This window comes from Pelobates fuscus, chromosome 6 (genome assembly GCF_036172605.1).
Source record: "Pelobates fuscus isolate aPelFus1 chromosome 6, aPelFus1.pri, whole genome shotgun sequence".
NCBI classification, from domain to species: Eukaryota; Metazoa; Chordata; class Amphibia; order Anura; family Pelobatidae; genus Pelobates; species Pelobates fuscus.
In genome coordinates this window covers 232,246,777-232,268,152 of record NC_086322.1, presented here as the reverse complement: position 1 = coordinate 232,268,152, position 21,376 = coordinate 232,246,777, and the positions used below count along the sequence as shown (strand labels likewise).

At 42.9% G+C, this 21,376-nt stretch overlaps 1 protein-coding gene across 1 annotated transcript in view; it reads right to left on the bottom strand.

Moving 5' to 3' along the window:
• NPEPPS (aminopeptidase puromycin sensitive) overlaps positions 1-21,376 on the bottom strand; it is a 144,177-nt gene that overhangs the window by 53,497 nt on the left and 69,304 nt on the right. The window contains exons 3-11 of the mRNA XM_063458839.1: positions 11,905-11,982; positions 8,270-8,391; positions 7,967-8,074; positions 7,393-7,593; positions 7,112-7,208; positions 6,994-7,027; positions 4,796-4,910; positions 2,247-2,411; positions 1,413-1,517 (exon numbers count right to left, since the gene is read on the bottom strand). Of these exons, the coding sequence (XP_063314909.1) occupies positions 1,413-1,517; positions 2,247-2,411; positions 4,796-4,910; positions 6,994-7,027; positions 7,112-7,208; positions 7,393-7,593; positions 7,967-8,074; positions 8,270-8,391; positions 11,905-11,982 (1,025 nt within the window). The remainder of the gene's footprint in view (positions 1-1,412; positions 1,518-2,246; positions 2,412-4,795; positions 4,911-6,993; positions 7,028-7,111; positions 7,209-7,392; positions 7,594-7,966; positions 8,075-8,269; positions 8,392-11,904; positions 11,983-21,376) is intronic.

Genomic DNA, 21,376 nt, shown 5'->3' with positions numbered 1-21,376 from the left:
ATGAAAACTAGTTATGACGCCTGTAATTGCTTACATAGTTCAAATATGATGACCTTTCAATTTCCCTAAACAGTCTACATCAAGCATGTCAAACTCGTGGCCCACAAGGACCATCTTTGTGGCCCGGCGAGCTGCGAGTACATGCTGGTGTTAAAGCACAGGAGGCACCTGCTTTCCCCACATTGCAGGTGCCTACTCTGCTAACACTTACCCGGATGGGGAGGAAGGGACGGTGGATGCAGCAAAGGAGCTCAGCCTTCCTGCTGCTCACTGCTCCCTCCCGCTCGCCGTCTGTATTGAAGCCGGGCACCGGAATATGACGTCATATTCAGGGGCATCCGGCATCACTAAACCGCGCGAGGGAGCAGGGAGGAGATCTCCAAACAGAAGATCTCCACACCAGCTCCCAAAGGTAGGAAACAATAAATTTAAGTGGTGTGTGTGTGTGTGTCAGAGAGCGTGTAAGTGTGTGTGTGTGTGTGTCAGAGAGCGTGTAAGTGTGTGTGTGTGTGTGTCAGAGAGTGTGTGAGTCTGTCAGAGAGTGTGTGAGTGTGTGTGTCTGTCAGAGAGTGTGTGTGTGTCTGTCAGTGAGTGTGTGTGTGTCTGTCAGTGAGTGTGTGTGTGTCTGTCAGTGAGTGTGTGTGTGTCTGTCAGTGAGTGTGTGTGTGTCTGTCAGTGAGTGTGTGTGTGTCAGTGAGTATGTGTGTGTCAGTGAGTATGTGTGTGTCAGTGAGTATGTGTGTGTGTGTGTGTCAGTGAGTATGTGTGTGTGTCAGTGAGTATGTGTGTGTGTGTCTGTCAGTGAGTATGTGTGTGTGTGTGTCTGTCAGTGAGTATGTGTGTGTGTGTGTCTGTCAGTGAGTATGTGTGTGTGTGTGTGTCAGTGAGTATGTGTGTGTGTCTGTCAGCGGGGGGGGCTCAGATTTGGCACAGGGAGGTAGAGTGGGGTGCTGTGGTTTAGTAGAGTTTTTTTTATACTGTACTTTTTAAAATAAATCTACGTTTCTATGAAAATGTAAGATATTTTTTGTTTTTGCGTCCCACATAAACTCAAACCTTGTTTATGTGGCTAGTGCCAGACTGAGTTGGACATGCTTGGTCTACATTAATAACCACAAACTACGAATGGACAGTTTTAAAAAAACCAAGGAGCTGCTTAGCATGGTCCTCGCTTTAAAACAACATCAACAAAAAGTTAAATAATCATGATTCATTTAGCCATATTACTAATGCAATTTATTCTCCTGTGTAGGATTCTGCAATGGAGATATATTTGACACAGCAAAGGCAATCAGCTTTTATAAAAGCCTAAGCAGATCATGCTTTACCCTTTAAAAAGAAACACAAATGTTGTGGTCCTAGCATGACAAATACTTGTACAAAAGGTGTTTTGTAGCAGCAAATGTATTTACCTCATCACCAATATAATCGTGTAACATTCTGATCACAGAAGCTCCTTTGCTATAAGATATGGCATCAAAGATTTCATCCACTTCCGATGGATGTCCTACATTGACCTACAGCACAAAGTAAGGAAGGGTGTTACAAGGAATTACTACCCTCTTCTATGGCTGCAAAAGCCTCCGTATAAGGTCAACAGGTGGATAAATGAATACACTTAAAGGAAAAAAAAATTTTTTTTGCAATGTATACTGTACAAATTACACATAAGCATGAAAGAAATCAACCACACACACAGAAAATGAAAATAAAGATGATGATTGTACAAGAACACAGAGTGGGAGAGCTAACACCCTTGAAAAATTATTTTGAGGCGACTTATTTATTCGCTTTTACATGCTGGATTTTCATATGTGAAGAAATAATTTTAAAAGTGTAAGTAGCTAATTTTATATATTGTAATAAAATACTTATTACACGCAGATTTACACTACACAGATTTTTCTCACATCCTGATTAACAAGTCACAAGTTAGAAATGGATGCAAAAACACTGTCTATGAATGCCAAATAGGTGAATACATTTGGAAATGTCTTCTTTAAAGCAAGTAAAAATCCCATTTTTGCACCAGTGATACATCCATACAGAGTATGAAAACTGAAAAAACACCCAATATAAAAGTAGAACACAACAAATGTAAAAGCATAATAACTAAAAGGATTAAATTACAAGTTACATGACTGTTTAACCCAAATGGTAGAAAATAACTAGTTTCTTCTCCAAATTGTCATGTTATGTTATGAGGAATGATGGAATGAGGAAATAAGGGACAGACAGTTTCACACCTCAATGGGGTGGCTGTTATCCAGCGCGTCTAATTCCTGGGCACGAGTGTAGTCCGCAAACACAAACTGAGTCCAAATATCGTACTCTGGAAAGCAGTGATCTACGCAAAGGTACTCTATCCAGGAAGCAAAACCTTCATTAAGCCAGAGGTGGGTCCACCATTCCTGTTAGTAGTATAAGAACAATATATAAGATGCATATGGCAACATTAAAAAGTATGCTTTGGTTGCCCCTCCCCTCCCCCCCCCCACCCTCCCTTCCCCCCCCCACCCTCCCTTCCCCCCCCCCACCCTCCCTTCCCCCCCCCCCACCCTCCCTTCCCCCCCCCACCCTCCCTTCCCCCCCCACCCTCCCAACCCCTTTAAAAAAAAAATATATATTTATCTTAAGTTGGGCTCCAATCCGCCTTCTTGCCGACATCTGAATTTATGATTTCATCCAACTGGCTGAAATCAGTAAGGCGGCGGGACCAAACGCTGGCTTGGCCATCGAGGACCTCCTCAGAGATGCATTATGAGGAACTTCTAGCGTATCCATACTGAGGAGTCGCCACTGGAGGTGTCCCTAGGGGGCTATGTAAACACTGCCTTTTCTCTGAAAAGGCAGTGTTTACATGAAAATGCCAGCAGGGAATGATTCTATTTACCAGAACAACTACATTAAGCTGTAGTTGTTCTGGTGACTATAGTGTATCTTTAAGTGTGTTAATCAAGGATCAAACCTTTTAGTTTATTTCAGTACAATTCTTTACATGCTTTTAGCATGTTTAGGGTAGGAGCCAACAGTGACAAGTCCATACATACATACAAAAATGCAAGACTTATCTGAGCATGTGTTTTAAAGGAACAATGCCAGCAACAATCGTTTAGGGCTAGGACTGCCTTGGCGGCCTACCAGTTTAAGGAGTGAAACCATTCATGAATGGTTTGACAATTTACCTGGGGTCTGATGGGCACGTCACAGCCTCTTCTAAAGCCAGAAGCTGCAGGATTTAGTTTATTGGCTAAGAGCACTCCGATTACACTCCAGGTAACCATGTGATAAAGTATGAACTAACAGAAAACAATTTCCAACTTATAGCAAATGTAAAATTTCAAAATGTATCTTTGTTTAATCAGGACATTCGACTGGGACACAATGGAGAGTAGCACACTTCATCAGTCTCATGGTCTCTGATGAAGTGCCGCTAATGCACGGTATGCATTAGTGTCATCTGTTTGTGCTACAGTCCGTGCCATGTCCCAGCTGAAGGTCTTGGTCAATAAAAAAGTACTTTTTCAAATTTTAAGACTGCTATGAGTTGGAAACTGTTTAGATTGAATGCTATACCTGGAGCAGAACCTGCTACCAACTTCCAGTTCTAGTGCAGTTTTTATAAGAACTGACCTCCAACACTTATATTTCTTCTTTCAGATGGTGTATTTATGCACCATAAAATTAAAAAGGGGGATACAACATGATTCCATTAAAAAAAAAAATTATAAAAGATTAATTTACACTCACCTGATTTACAGTTGTTAGATTCAATGCAAATTAGTTATTACTCATGCCATAGTTATCTCCTCAAAGTATAAATATGTGAAAGCAATATCGAAAGGAAACAAGAAAAGTCCCCAATAACATAATACACACAGATTAATAGTAGAAATGACTACTATAGTTTTGAGCAGAACCTCACTCAAAATAAAATATAGCTTAAGAAAGTAAATCCCCATCTAGGGATAAAGGACAAATCCAGGAACATATTGTGACATTCAATTTACTAAAATAGTAATATACGTTAATATGCTTCACCTAAAAGGCTTCGTAAGCACAAATGTGTGTTCTTGGAATACAGAACATGTTCTGTATACAGAAATTATTTTTTCCCACTACTGTTCTGAATGCTTAATACATTGAATATCACTTTATTTGTTCCTGGATTAATCCTATATCCTAAAATGGGGACTGGACCAACTTAAGCTGCATTTCTGCTCAAAAGCACGTGAGTGCTAGAAATTTCGACCCTTTTAGCAATTGTCTGTAGACAATATTGAATTATTGGAAAAAGATTTCTTGTTTAGTTTTACATTACTTTAAAGGAGATATTTGTGGTGGTGTTATTACCACGTGTGCTTGAATACTTTAGAACAGAGTCTAATATTGCATGAGTGTGAATTTGTTATCTATATTTATATTAAATTATTTTGTCACACAAGCAACATCAAAAAGCACAACCTTAAATGTGTTATTTTCAATAAAGTGAAATCGCAGTGCTCACAAGTCTCACTGGTCTATAGCAAAAGTCATCTTTTGACTTTTTCCCTTACTATCTTGGAAAAAAAACCTCCACAGTAACAAATGAAAAACACTGAAAGATTCCTTGTTATTGCTTTCATTTAGAGAGGATAACAAATATACAGCACAAAACAATAATAAACTGAGCATTGTTAGAGTTTCTAAGCCTCCATTAATAATGGTTATTTAATGGATTTTGAAACACTACTATCTCACAAGACTGAACCTAAATTTTTTAAGTGTATATTAGACAGAATGAAACGGTTCATACCATAGTGACCAGGTTCCCAAACCACTGATGAGCTAGTTCATGTCCAACAACTAGAGCCACCCACTGGCGGGAGGAGGAGCAAGAGTCCTTGGGATCAATGAGAAGAGCAGTCTCCCTGTGGTAAAACACATCGATCTTTGTTAACTGACAAAATAATTTACTTTTTTTTTTTGTGTATTGTAACACCAGTTATATAAATATCAGTGGTAGTTTAAGTAGACCCTATTTTGTCCATGAATTTAATGAGCAGATTAACAGAATACAAACTAAGTGGTTAGCCAGGCTCAAAGTGTTACAAATGCTACATTAAAAAGCATTTAGAGGGATTTGGGTTTTTTGTTTGGTATGGATTTTTGCCAGAGGAGAGGGGGCTGCGAGGAACAAGTTCATAAAAACACATTAAAGGAAATGGACTACAGGCTACAATTAAAGGAACACTATAGTGTCTGGAATACAAACGTATTCCTGGCACTATGGTTAAAACACAGTTTAGGTGCACTTTCTTCCCTTTAAAAGGTAGTTTACTTACATTTTTACCCAGTACCCTGCTGTTTTCGTCCCAGCTTGCATCGTCTCCGTGGCAGAGATCAACTTTGGTGATCTCAACCAATCCAATGCGTTCCTATAGGAAAGCATTGGGAGGCTATTGTGCATGTGCAAGCACCGAGCCAATCTGCATCTTCTCAGAGATACATTGAATCAATGCAGCTCTATCGGGAGTGTTCAGTGACTGTATGCAGAGACTGCCATGAGAGGTGTTCCTAGGCAGTAATGTAAACACTCACTTTTAATATTAAAAAGCTTGAAGGACAGGCAATAGACACCAGAACAACTACATTAAGCCTATGTGAAAACAGAGTACAATTTGACATAAGTTATTTCTTGAATATGGTTTGGGTGTGTATATATATACATACATACATATACATACAAACATAATATATATATATATACACAGACAGACAGACAGACAGACAGACAGAAGATTAAGTATTTTTTGGTCTGGGGACCTTTAGTCTTCCTATAAAGATTACTATATATTACTTATGTTTACCATTTAAAACCAATCCAAGATATCCGTGCGTACAGTGGTGTTACTGATTACCCTACCACTCTGTGGCGGAACCAATCTCGCCACTGTGCACTGGAGAAGCCTGGTTGCTCGCCTGCTCCCTTTAGACTATGGCCCCTGTTCTTTTTCCCTGCAGAAAGGCTGGTTTGTGCCTTTCTGCAGACTGTTAAAGCCATGCTACCCCAGATAGCTATGCCATGGAGCTCAGCCGTATACTGAAAGACTGTACGAAAGACTTTGGCTCCATGGCGATTGAACTGTATGTGATCTGAGCGCCATCCGGTAATAATGTGCGCTCAGATCTAAGCTAGTATTTTACTGTCTTTTTACTGCCATGTGCTTAATGGAGTTTTGCCTCTGTCCTTGGAGATAATTGGATTACTTCTCAATTATCTCCAGGATAGAAGACTCTGTGGAACTGGTTTTGGACAGAAAAGCCATGCTTCATTTGGTCACAAAGGACTTCGATCTATCTTTTGAACCAATGAACCAATTTGGATGATTTTGACATATGTTTGTATTTTAGTATGCTGATTCGGAAAATGTAGGTTTTATGTGAATGTGATGCATACTTTCAAAGTTATGAATAATGTGGAAAATCTGTATTCCTCGGCCTGTGATAATTATATCACCCATTGTGTTCAGTAATCATATCAGGCAGAGGGGAGGATTTTGTGTGGGAGTGTCTGTGTGTATTGTACGGATTGATTGGTTGTTCTGTAAAACCCTGTGGGCAGTACTATGTTTGTGGATTGGGAATAAAAGAGGCTGTATGTGCCAGTAGAGTCAGATTCTGCTTAACCCTCAAACCGAAGTGTCATCTCGTTATTGGGGGATTTGGATGGTATGCTGATTGCCAGGAGTGTAAGCTGATTGTATGCTTTTCCTGTTCGGCTGTTTCCCGGGTTCGTGTGTTTCCTGTTCGGGAGTTGGTGAATTCATGTGTTTGCAGTTCGGGAGATTGGTGCTTACAGTAGCGGTCGGTGTATCTGGAAAGGGGAATATCGGCTAAACGGTTTTTAACCTCTGGTGAGCAAAACGGTCCGTTACACACACCACATGAAACAATCCCTCAAAGCAGACCCACTGATCTAGTAATTTAGTAAGAAGAGAGACATTATCTCACCTGTAGGTAACCAGACCCCAGTTTTCCATAGCTCCTGTGAAAAATAAACACAAGTAAGGAAGTGAAGCTGATCACAGGGAAGTTTCATTTTCACAGAAAATGTCAGTGGGAATTTTACCAGCTGCAAAGTCTGCTATGGTGATGAGGTCAATCTTGGGTAGAGGGTACGGCACATTGAAGTAATCCTTGTAGAAAGGAAGAGTTTTAGCAGCAACCTGCAGGATGAAAATTAAACACAAGGACTTGAACTTGAGCACCTCAGAGAAATCACTTTAAAATGAGACTGATTGTGGCTATAAATAAAGTTCATTTTAATTTGTGTATAAACTTGTACCAAAACCACAAAGTATTCATCTACCAGTCTGCAGCTTGCACAAATTAAAATATACAATGACATACCTCCAATGCAAACTTCCCCTGTTCGGCTTTTCCAACAGGCGTGTACACACGGACTAAAATCCCATCTGCTGAACGTGTTTCCACAAAGTCGTATTCTCCCACCACAAAGGCAACAAGGTATGTTGACATGACAGGGGTTCTGGCAAACTTCACTTCCACGAGGCTCTCATCATCTGGGTATGGATTCCTTTCAACCATATTCTTAAAACAGGTGACAGGAGTTGGGGATACAAGTAAAAAAGAATATTAAATATTTATAGGAAGAAAAAAAAAGTAGAGGGGAAACAGTTGGAATGGCTGCATGTGCAGAATTTAAGATTAAGTTTTGTTTTTATCTTTGGGGGAATGGTTTTCCTTTGTACTTTACATATCCTGAAGGACAAAAATAAAGCTTTCAATTAATACATTTAAAAAGGAGAGTTTTTCTTGAAGCTCAGAGAAAAGCAGTGGGAATTAAACTCCGCAATAAGTAAAGAGGATTTATATAAAAAAATAAAAAAGCCATTAGAGACAGGACACAAAGAACAGTTCCTTGGAAAAGAATGTGCACTGTGCTCAGAAGACATGAACATACCATGTTGGATAAAGCCACCCTGTCCTTGGGGACAACTAGAGTGACATCAAAGGTTGCTTTAATGGATGGCTCATCCCAACAGGGGAATGCTCTTCTTGCATCTGTAGCCTGCAACAAGAAAAACTCACAGCTCACAGCAGCACTATATTTACTTATATAGCAAAATATCCAACAGTAATAAATATACAATACATGCAGCATTCATATAATATGCCCTGTATGCAGAATACACTGGTGAAAAAAATAAAGTAAATTGAAAAACCATATATACTTCATATTTCACAAACTGCAAATCTTTCTTACCTCAAATTGAGTGACAGCTGCATAATGCACTTCTCCAGAAGCCGTGGTGTATTTACTGCGATAAAAACCCTTCATCTTATCATTCAGTTCACCAACAAAATCGATCTTCAACATTCCATGACCTGGAAGATATAAAAATAAATAAAGAGACAAAGCATGCAGCAAAACCATGTTAGGCAATATGTCTTTAGGTTATTTGAATCCTGTCCTGGAAAAATTTTTACATTTATACTATACGTTTTAAGCCCTTTTTTTTTTTTTCCTTCAAATTTTGCAGTATTATGCTATGTAGTTTTTTGTTGTTGTATCTTTTAAGGTGCCTGGAGATATTTGTGCATATTGGACACTGGATACATATGTATAGGGCCCAATAGTTTGAAACATCTTTTGCATTATACTATTTGTTGCTGTATTTAACTTCATTAATTAGTTGAGAATATATGATGTTGGGAATTTGAAAAACTCTTTGCAATTGTTTTTTTTATAATTTAAGCGCTGACATTTATTTTATTTGTACATTTGAAAATATATCGACTGATGAATTTTGTAAATATTTATCTTTGCTATCGAACTGAGACTGGTTAAAAATCGTATAAGTTGAAGTTCATGACTGCAATTGGACACTGATAGTAGAAACCTTTTTTGTAGTTACTAACCATGCTTGCTTTAAGATTGTATATCTTGTATATCATCTTTCATTATTTATATAAATTCTATGTATTTTCTATTTTTTCATCTCTTAAGGTACCTGGAAAGATTAGTGAATATTGGACGCTGAATATATTTCTACAGTGCTGGATATTTTGAAACATCTTCTGCATTATATGATTTGTTGCTACATTTTACTTCATTAATAATTCATTTAAGAATATATGGTGCTGGTAATTTGAAGAAGGAAAAAAAAAGTTTTTGTTGATGGATATATATCTAGGCGTGTGTGTGGTTTTTTTTACTAATCTGGACTGATGCATTGGTGGGTGTATCCACTAAACACTTGAGTAATTTGTTTTATTTTTACAGATGCATGATATGTTGTCTGACAAGGCTCCACATGCACATGCTGAATATATAAATTTACAGAATTTTAATGTACAGTGAGGGAAAAAAAGTATTCGATCCCTTGCTGATTTTGAACGTTTGACCACTGACGAAGAAATGATCAGTCTATAATTTTAATGTTACGTGTATTTTAACAGTGAGAGACCGAATAACAAAAAAAAAAAAATCCAGAAAAATGGATGTCAAAAAAGTTATAAATTGATTTGCATGTCAATGAGTGAAATAAATATTTGATCCCCTATAAATCAGCAAGATTTTTGGCTCCCAGGTGTCTTTTATACGGGTAACTGGCAGAGATTAGGAGCACTCTCTTAAACGTAGTGCTCCTAATCTCAGCTCGTTACCTGTATGAAAGACACCTGTCCACAGAAGCAATCAGATTCCAAACCATGGCCAAGAACAAAGAGCTGTCCAAGGATGTCAGGGACAAGATTGTAGACAGGGACAAGATTGAAGACCTACACAAGGCTGGAATGGGCTACAAGACCATAGTCAAGCAGCTTGGTAAAAAGGTGACAACAGTTGGTGCAATTATTCGCAAATGGAAGAAACACAAAATAACGTTCAGCCTTCTTCGGTCTGGTGCGTTTCCTTGTGGAGTTTCAATGATCATGAGAACTGTAAGGAATAAGCCCAGAACTACACAGAAGGATCTTGTTAATGACTACAGTCACCAAGTAAACAATTGGTAACACACTACCTTGTGAAGGACTGTAATCCTGCAGCGCCCACAAGGTCCCCTTGCTCAAGAAAGCAAATGTACCGGCCTGTCTGAAGTTTGCCAATGAACATCTGAATGACTCAGAGGAGATCTGGGTGAAAGTGTTGTGGTCAAACGAGATCAAAATCAAGCTCTTAGGCATTAACTCATCTCGCCGTATTTGGAGGAGGAATGCTGCCTATGACTCTAAGAACTCCACCCCACCGTCAAACATGGAGGTGGAAACTTTATGCTTTGGGGGGGTTTTCTGCTAAGGGCACAGGACAACTGCAACGCATCAAAGGGACGATGGCATGTCCCGTCAAATCTTGGGTGAGAACCTCCTTCCCTCAGCCAGGGCATTGAAATGGGTCATGGATGGGTATTCCAGCATGACAATGACCCAAAATACACAGCCAAGGCAACAAAGGAGTGGCTCAAGAAGAAGCACATGAAGGTTGTAGAGTGGGCTAGCCAGTCTCCAGACCGTAATCCCATAGAACAGTGGTTCCCAACCTTTTTTCGCTTGAGTACCCCATGGCAGCCCATTTCCATAAATTGTACCCCTCTCATTAACAAAATGTTGTAATTAATATATTTGCCTTTATTTCAAATATATATGTTTTTCTCTGCCCTAACACATGCACACACAATGACACCCAGATACATATATTGACAGGTTGACATACAAATAAATGCCCTGACACACACACACACACACACACCCCTACAGACACACACCCACACACCCCTACAGACACACACACCCACACACCCCTACAGACACACACACCCACACACCCCTACAGACACACACACCGACACCCCGACACACACACACACACACACACCGACACCCCGACACACACACCGACACCCCGACACACACACGCACCCCGACACACACACGCACCCCGACACACACACACGCACCCCGACACACACACACGCACCCCGACACACACGCACCCCGACACACACCCCGACACACACACGCACCCCGACACACACACACGCACCCCGACACACACACGCACCCCGACACACACACGCACCCCGACACACACACGCACCCCGACACACACACGCACCCCGACACACACACGCACCCCGACACACACACGCACCCCGACACACACACGCACCCCGACACACACACACCCCCCGACACACACACCCCCCGACACACACACACCCCCCGACACACACACACCCCCCGACACACACACACCCCCCCGACACACACACACCCCCCCGACACACACACACCCCCGACACACACACACACCCGACACACACACACACCCCGACACACACATACCCCGACACACACACACACCCCGACACACACACCCCGACACACACACACCCCGACACACACACACACATACCCCGACACACACACACACACATACATACCCCGACACACACACACAGACACATACCCCGACACACACACACAGACACATACCCCGACACACACACACACACACACATATAGTGACATATATACACAGACACATTGACACACAGACACATGCAGATACATACACACAAACCCGTTTCCTTTTGGCTAGCTGGGTCTGGTGGGAGTTAGGGGCCTGCTGCTCTCCCGGTCTGGGCGCCCTTCTCTCCCGTGCAACTTGCTAAGTGTGTGAGCTGGGAGGAAGTAGTTACAAGCTGTTCCTTTCTCCCAGCTCACTGCTAAAATACACCAACCATTAAAAATACAGACTGATCATTTCTTTGCCAGTGGGCAAACGTTCAAAATCAGCAGGGGATCAAATACTCCCCCCCCTCCCCCTCACTGTAAGCTTACAGAGTATGTGGGTCTTGTATGTGGGATGCAATACAATGAGAACAGACCGAAACATACCATTTTGAAGGATACTGGGAAAGGACAGAGTCACCTTCTCATCTTCATTCTCATAATTAAATCCTGTGGCATGGATTTCTAGAATAAAAATAAACAGAAAAGTTTAAGATACATTCCTGGGACCAACACAACTTTTAAACAGTTTTCTAAATTACAGTTAACTGTATTTTATATATGAATAGATAATGTTTTGCAGAATTTTGCACCTTAATCCTACCTCCTCCCTGAGAAAGATAAAGAGTTAGGACTGGCGCATAAGGCACAATATTGTTTTTTCCTTATCATAGAATGGTTTTGTCCTCATAATCTGCTGGTTTTGCATGTTCCAATAAATCAGTGATAAAGGTCATCAGAAGGCAACAAAGGTTTTTAAGGGCCATACCTTTTCTAAATGCTGTTTGACAACAGTACAAGCATTAAAAATATTTTTAAACAGCGGAATAAATATAAATTTGACTGCCGTTAACCCCTCTCTTATTTGTGAGAAGTACTCGCCTTCATTGCAACATACAAGTTTTTATTACTATTTTACGACCATAAGTAGAAGAACTAGCCCTTCTCACACAGTAAGAAAAACAAAACAAACAAAAAAAACACATGCAAGTGCACGTACAGAGGATTGGATGGTATTTCTGGATCACCATGTATAGCGGAGTTGCAATCATGAGACTGAATATCTCCGCTGAAGTCCTCTTGAGCTGGAACAAAGCGCTGCTTAGTGAATATAGCCCATTCCCCCAGTAACTGGACGACACACAGTTCTGGGATTACAACGTAGGTTTACTGAGCCACACTCTGATTTTATGCACAGACCACCAAGCACAGGGTCCTCATACAAAAGAATATACATTATAATTGAGTAAAAAACTGGAAATTCAATTCTCTCAGTTACAGGGAACCAGACAAAAAAAAAAAAAAAAAACTATACAGGAACCAAACATGTGTTATATCCCCGAATAGCCCAGATCTTAACATCCAAATAGCGCTCAGATCCATTCGGGTAACAGAATCGAGTAAAGTTCTGACCGGCCAGCCACGAGGTGGTAGCCCAAAATAGTTTCAGGTAAAAAGAAGCAACGGACGGTCAACTTTTGGGAGTTCCTGTATGTATACTACCGAATGTTCCCCTCAGCCGAACGAGTCCTTTCCCCGAAAAGCGCTCTCCTGGCTTATCTGTGAGCGCAGCAGGCAGCGGTACAGTTTCTCCAGGGTTCGCGAGCTATAGTATCCAAAATTAGTTTCAGGCACTCGACAACCAGGTACCGCTGCTTGGGTTCGGACGACAAAATGGCCACCATTCCATAAAGCACACATGTTTGGTTAATGGTTTCCTTTGAAGTAAATGAGCCGGGGGATGGTCGATGTTCGGTAGTACAAAAGGGGGAAACGAGGGTACAAACCCAAGAATAGATACGGGCAACCAAATGAGATAGGACAGGGTCCGCCACACCATGTATCAACCACATTCGAACGTGTTTGTGCATAGGGAATGCAGAGGGAGTATATGTGATGTAGTGACTGGAGGGGCAGTGTGTTAGGGGGTGCTCTGTCTGTGCGCGCGCACACACACACACACACACACACACACCCTACAGCAAACTTGTGTGCGTGCGCGAGCGCCCCCACACCGTACAGCACCTACGTGTGCGCGAGCTCCCCCACACACCCTACAGCACCTACGTGTGCGCGAGCGCCCCCACACACCCTACAGCACTTATGTGTGCACGAGCGCCCCCACACACCCTACAGCAACTATGTGTGCGCGAGCGCCCCTACACACCCTACAGCACCTATGTGTGCGCGAGCGCCCCCACACACCCTACAGCACCTATGTGTGCGCGAGCGCCCCCACACACCCTACAGCACCTATGTGTGCGCACGCACACACACACACACACTACAGCACCTATTTGCGCGCGCGCACACACACACACACACACACACACACACACACACACACACTACAGCATCTATAACTGTGGTGTTTGCAGATTGCAGCAGGGAGGAATGGAAGCCTTTAACATTTCCAGTTTCAGAACAACCATGTGGACTGGCTTTGGGTTTCCAGGGTTTTCAAAGTCATTGCAGTCGATCCATTAAGATAATGTAATGCCCTAGTTGATGACTGGCTGATCAAACCACCTTCAATAAACGCCTTAGTCTCAATTTCTAGCAGTTCGTTTGTTATGGACACGTGAAATTTTACAGGCATGGGACCAATCGCTAGGCTCAAAAGGAAGAGCATATTGACTTCACAGGAAACAAACGATCTAAGTTGCCCAGCCTCTGTGGCAAAAGATCTAAGTTGATGCTAACAAAAAGTATCAAGAGTTCACCCCTTGATCATACCAAATCAGATGAGCCGTGATGAATCCTTGTCTGGCTGGGGGCCTTATCTAGAAGAACATCAGGAGAAACCTGTTTTTCAAAAGAGAAATTTCAGTTTTCAAACTACCAGAATGAAGTTTTATTGTGCGCAACAGACTTCAAGAAACTGATTGTGGGTGGGGTGCAGGGCTTTAGCTTTATGGCGGCTTAAGAGTACTCCACAGCTACTAATTGAATCCGAAGTGATCATTGATCTCAAGCACTCACTTCTAGCACCCTTTGGGACACATCTTCTTTCTGATCCCTGAGAAATGTCCTAAAATAATCCATGAGACTGACTGCCTGCTATATCTGTAACTCCAGGCGAGGTGACAGCGTCGGGCAGAAAAAGCAACCACTCTCCTGCTCTCTGCAACACAGCCTTGAATCCTCTTGCTCTCCCCCCGTCCCCTCTTCTTAATTAAAAAATAAATTTACAAAACAAAACCGATTGTAGACAAAGTTATCCAAATTTAACCTAAACATTCTACAACAGTATCCCCGCATAAACCACCAAGAATGCTAGAATTATCTTCAGTGCATAAAAGGAGATTACCCAGAGAAAATAAGAATAAACATGAATAATAGTGGATCTACTACACCTGTGCAAAAGACAAATATTGGATAATATCCACTGACAATGTTGGGTATGTCAGTACAGGATCTAGACCACATCAGAATAGGAAACTAAATGTGACCTCTTGCTAGCTCGAGGTATTGATGGTGAGTTAGCTCATTCTTCTTGAAGTTCACATCATGAATGTTTGTGAAAAACTAAAATTCAGATACTGGTGTGCCAATAAAGAGGTTGCCACCATCTACAATTTAAAATTCCTTTTAGCAGGTTGCCAGTTGGGTTAATGTCCCAATAAAATGAAGGCACATATCTCAGCCATAAGTGACTGTCAAAAGATTTAGCCAATTGCTTGCAGGTACACAAACTGGTTAAGGGTATATACAATATGAAGCCTAGTTCTAGTTTGGTTCCCAAGTTGAGCTTTGCATCTAGAACTGATGCAGTTCGGGGTGGGCACCATTTTAGTCTACTGAATCACTGTACATGAAGCACCGAGATAGGCAACACTTTAGTGGCCATCTGAGTGACAGCCTCTAGAGGTGTTACTAGGCAGCAATGTAAACACTGCCTTTTCTCTGAAAAGGCGGTTTTAACATTGAAAAGTCTGCAGGGACAGGCTATAGACACCAGAACCACGACATTAAGCTGTAGTGGTTCTGGTGACTAGTGTTCAATAGGGCTCCTAAATTGAAAGCAAGTTTGTCAAGCCCTGCACTAGTAAATGTTATTTCAGCATTTAATGGGGTGAAAAACATTATCACTTGGGGCGGAGCTTAGCTTCCTAGCAGGGTGGACGTGCTGCACGATAGCTCCTGCAAACCAGCTACTAAAACGGGGGATATACCCAGATTCATCGCACGCACACCGCTGGGAAGGTGACTACAGAGTGGGGGAGACCCAGGGAAACGTGGGTGTTTTGGTATCAAACATGTACCCGCAACTCACCGGGTCCCCACAATTCCAGCTGGAGGCCTAAACGCGATAGAGCCAGGGAGAGGCGGCCGCTCTCCTGGATGGTAACCTCGCAGATGACACCCTCACAGTACTCACCTTTAACCCCCCCCCCCCCCCGGACCGGCGGGGGTCATCCCGGTCCTTGCTGGGGACGATCACTCCCACACCACGACCAGCACGAGAGGCAATGCCTAAAGCGAGACTAAGCAGCCAGGTCCCAAACAAGATGGCGGCACAGTCTATCAGGAACCGCACACTCCACAAGCCTCCCCAGCGCATAGGGGAGTTCTATGACAGGCTGAGTGCCAGTCTGTGGACTACGCTTCACACCCAGAGACAGGCCTTCACGAGGGCGATAAAAGAGGTGGCTGCATGGATCCGCCTGGCAACACGACGCCAAATAGGCGGGAATCCCCCTCGCAAACACAAGCAGAAAACAGCCCAGTCACCAGATGAGTACTCACATCGGGCGCCACCCGGGAAGGGAGGGTGGTAAAGAACACTACGGGACGGGGAAGGGAGGGTGGTAAAGAACACTACGGGACAGGGGAAGGGAGGGTGAACACTACGGGACAGGGGAAGGGAGGGTGAACACTACGGGACAGGGGAAGGGAGGGTGAACACTACGGGACAGGGGAAGGGAGGGTGAACACTACGAGGGGTGGGTGAAGAACACTACGAGGGGTGGGCAAAGAACACTACGAGGGGTGGGCGAAGAACACTACGAGGGGTGGGCGAAGAACACTACGAGGGGTGGGCGAAGAACACTACGAGGGGTAGGTGAAGAACACTATGAGACGAGGGGAGGGGGGTGAGAGTAACATTAAGGGAGGACACTAAGGTACAGGGGAGGATAGGGAAAAATTGAACACTGGGGTTGGGGGTGGACCACTAAAAGAAAAGGGAGAGGAACAGGGGAATGGAGGGGGCACTAAGAGACAGGAAAGGGGTGGGGAGGAGGGGAGTTCCTACTGCACATATTTACACACAGCAACACACTGCATCCACTACACAAACACAAATATTCTTGAAAACATAAAAAAAATCTGACTGGCATGTATATTTTATGCATTTACCACTTAATTTAAAAAAATAAAAAAAATAATTATTAGCAAAAAATAAATAAATACAGTAGACGTAAAGAATATTGGTCAGTTAACAGAGCTATCGGCCTGAAAGTTCACAGATTATCATCTCTAAAAAAATCAATATCTGTCGATCCCTACATGCCAGTCAGATTTTTTTTATGTTTCAAGAATATTTGTGTGTGTGTTTGTGTAGTGGACGCAGTGTGTTTGTGTGTAAATAGGTGCGGTAGGAACTCTCTCCCCGTCCCCCATAGTGTTCCTTTCCGCCCGCCCCCCCCCCCCCATCCCCCATAGTGTTCCTCTCCGCCCCGCCCCCCGCCCCCCATAGTGTTCCTTTCCACACCCTTCAATGCTGAAAATTACAGGGATGCGCAATTCCTATCGCCCGATGCCCGGGATATGCAGTTCTGGGTACCAGGCAGGTAGTTATTTAATCTTTTCAGCCCTGTGGTGGGCTAGTAGCAGAGTGACTTGTCAGGTCCTTGGTCCATGACCGGGACATGCAGTTCTGGGTGCCAGGCAGGTAGTTATTTAATCTTTTCAGCCCTGTGGCGGGCTAGTAGCAGAGTGACTTGTCAGGTCCTTGGTCCATGACCGGGACATGCAGTTCTGGGTGCCAGGCAGGTAGTTATTTCATCTTTTCAGCCCTGGGGCGGGCTAGTAGCAGAGTGACTTGTCAGGTCCTCGGTCCATGACCCCGTCTGCCTAGGGAGAGAGGCAGTACAGTCTGCAGCTCCGCTGGGTGTGAAATGCAGACTGTGGTGTATCTCGCGATATCTGGCCAATCAGAGCGTTGCCGCGGGTTACCACGGCAAAGCTCTGACTTCTTGATATTGCGAGATACAGCACAGTCTGCAGCTCACACCCAGCGGAGCTGCAGACTGGAGAGACGGACCACCAGGGAGCCAGGACACTGGACCACCAGGGAAACAAAGGTATTACTAACACCCTCCTTCAGTCACTTTGCCACCCCCTCCCTCCCTGTCACCCACTCATTCTGCCACCAGTCAGATCCTCCCTTACTGCCACTCCCTCCCGAGCTCTGTCACCCCTCATTCTGCCACCTGCCACTCCCTTCCACGCTCTGTCACCCCTCACTCTGTCATCCCTATCCCACCCCACACTGTTTCCTATCCATACTACATCCCTAGCCCACCCCACACTATGTGCCTTACACACTCTAACCTACAAACATACAAACTACATACCTATCCCACACCACACCGTGTTCCCTACACACACTACATCCATTTCCCACACCTCGCTATATTCCATACACACACAAGTCATTTTGGGGGGAAAAGTCATTTTGGGGGGGGAAAAGTCATTTTGGGGGGAAAAAGTCATTTTGGGGGGAAAAAGTCATTTTGGGGGGAAAAAGTCATTTTGGGGGGGAAAAGTCATTTTGGGGGGGAAAAGTCATTTTGGGGGGGAAAAGTCATTTTGGGGGGGAAAAGTCATTTTGGGGGGGAAAAGTCATTTTGGGGGGGAAAAGTCATTTTGGGGGGGAAAAGTCATTTTGGGGAAAAGTCATTTCGGGGAAAAGTCATTTCGGGGTTTTCGGCCAAGGGCATCCTGTATTTTCGGTTTTGGCCCAGAATTTTAATTTCTGTGCATCCCTAGTTTTAGTAGATGTGATTTATTTGGATTTTGCCAAGTCATTTTAAATGGTTCCTCATATAGGTTAGTGTTCAAACTTAAAGAAATGGGTCTATAGGAAAATTCTTGTTCTTGGGTAGAACATTGGCTTAAGGATAGAGTACAGAGAGTTTAAAAAAAATGGTAAATGTTCAAGCTGGACACAAGTGGTAAGTGGAGTACCTCAGGGTTCTGCTCTGTTTAATATATCTATAAATGATCTTGAAATAGGCATTGAAAGACAGGTTTCATTATTTGCAGATGACCCAACACTGGAAGGATACTCCTTTCCTGCAAAGGGATTTAGATGGATTGGGCAATGCGCACTCAAATGGCAGATGAAAAATGCAAAGTTATGCACAAGCAACTTAAACCCTAAATGGCAGTAAATTGGGGATAACAAATGAAAAGGATTTGGGAAGGAGTAAAAATAAAAATAAAAAACTAGGCAACAATATGCAATGTCAATCGGTAGTTGCCAAGGCCAGTAAGGTATTGTCATGTATAAACAGGGGCATTAATTCCCGGGATAAAGTTATAATTTGTTTATAAAATCACTGGTAAGACCACACCTTGAATATGCTGTGCAGCTTTGGGCACCTATTCTATAGAATGATACTCTGGCACTAGAAAAAGTGAAGTGGCTGGCTACAAAATGTATAAAAAAGGAATGGGAGCATTTTAGTTATGAGGACAGGGTAACAAATTTAAATCCCTTTAGATTGGAAAAACATTGTCGCAAAGGGGATATGATAGCATTATACAAATAGATATGAGGCCAATACAAACCATTGTCTGGAAATCTATTAATAAAAAGGACAAGAGGTCACACATTTAGACTGGAAGAAAGGAGATTTAATCTAAGGCAAAGGAAAAGTTTTTTTTATAGAAAGAATAATAAGGATGTGAAATTGTCTCCCTGAAGAGGTGGTCTAATCAGCGTCTATACAGATGTTTAGACAACAATTGGATAAATACTTGCAAAAACATAATATACAGGGAAATATATTTTAATTAGTGAGGTAAGAGCTTTTTGCTCCAAGGAGATATCTGCCATTCTCGGGTCACAAAGGAATTTTTGAAGCAGATTCGTTTTTTTGCCTTTTTTGGATAAACAGCAAAAATCAAATGTGAAAGAGGCTGAACTTGATGGACTCTTCAGCTCTGTAACTCAGGTTACACCTAAGCAGTTATGGCTAATGTAAGATCCTAGGGTTAGTCATCACAGCAATTTTCCAAACTGCTGCAAGTTTATTTTAATTAGGTAGTGGGGGGCAGGAGGAGGGGGGGGGGGGGGTTATGGCTTTCTAAACTATGGAATATCTCAATTCTAATCGATTAGAATCCTAATTGTATACACTTGTAGTATCACATTATGATAGACTCCAAATACAATATTTGCTCTACTCAAATATTAAAAATAAATAAAAATATTGCCCATTGCACCCTTAAATCATGACGCTAGGAAGTGGTCATATAGTGCCGGGCACATTTGTAAACTGTTCAGCTTATGACATGTTCTTGGTAAACAAAATTGGTAGGGAGCCATACATGATGTCCCTATTGAGACATTGTAAAACTTAAATCGTAAGTTATATGTAAGCCTTGTGGCAAAGTTGACTGTAGCGGCACCCCGGTGTAGTAGGGGTTTACGCCGCTGAGAAGGTGTCCTTTCCCCCAAGATGAAGTCAGCTATAACAAAACACGTTCCCAGAGAATACGAATCAGCATCATAAATATCCCCTCCAAGCACGAGACGAGACTCTGTGTTGAGGGTCAAAAGTAGGAATAATCTTTATTCTGCAACTCGGGCTTTTATGCCCTACAACAACTCCTCCCCGTATCCGGAGGAGATAATACATTTACAGTGGGAATCCCTCCCACTGTACCGGACAGAATATTCCACAGTTAGTATAACGTTTAATAGTACACACAATATGCAATGGAAATACAATGTACTACGTGTATTAGAGAACGGAGATCTAGGGGAACAATATACGTGAAAATCCCCTAGATCGGTTGGGCCGTTCGCTAGATACACGTTTACGCCATTTACTCTGGAACCACATAACATAAACGAAAACTCTCTCGTGGATTTGGTGTCTCTAGTTCGGTACTCTGGATCTGTCGAACAGCATGGGCGTACGTTACCGGTAATGTTGAAATTCGTCGTGTGGAAAGTTCGTGAGTGTTCGGTCATTAATTCGTGCGGTCAAAATGGCCGCGACCCATTGTTCTCTCCACGTGGCGGTGTATACCGTATAGATCCAGAAGTACCCGAAATCCACAATAATCCAGGTAAAAAGGCAATTCTCCGAGATGGTATCTGGTACTCCAAAAAGGGGTCTGTCACACGGCTCCCTCCTAGTGGTACACTCCGGCAGACCTGGCTTGATCCTTTCGGATTAATTTAGGGATGACCGGAATTCACTTGTCCGGAGAATTGTCAAGCTGCCGAGACAGCCCATCGGCGTTGCCATTTAGCTTACCGGGTCGGTAACTGATGGTGAAATTGTACGTTTGCAGGGCCAAGCTCCATCTTAGCAATCGGCCATTGTCTCATGCGACCCGGTTAAGCCATACCAATGGATTGTGATCGGTTACCAGAGAGAACTCTTGTCCATAGAGATAAGGGGTTAGTTTTTTCAATGCCCATACCAGGGCCAGGCACTCCTTCTCTACGGCCGCATAACTCACTTCCTGTGGTAACAACTTTCTGCTGAGGTATGCGACCGGATGCTCTCTTCCATCTTCCCCGACTTGGCTCAGCACAGCCCCCAGTCCATACATGGAAGCGTCTGTATGGACAAGGAAACGTTTGTTAGGTACTGGGGCAGCAAAGACAGGG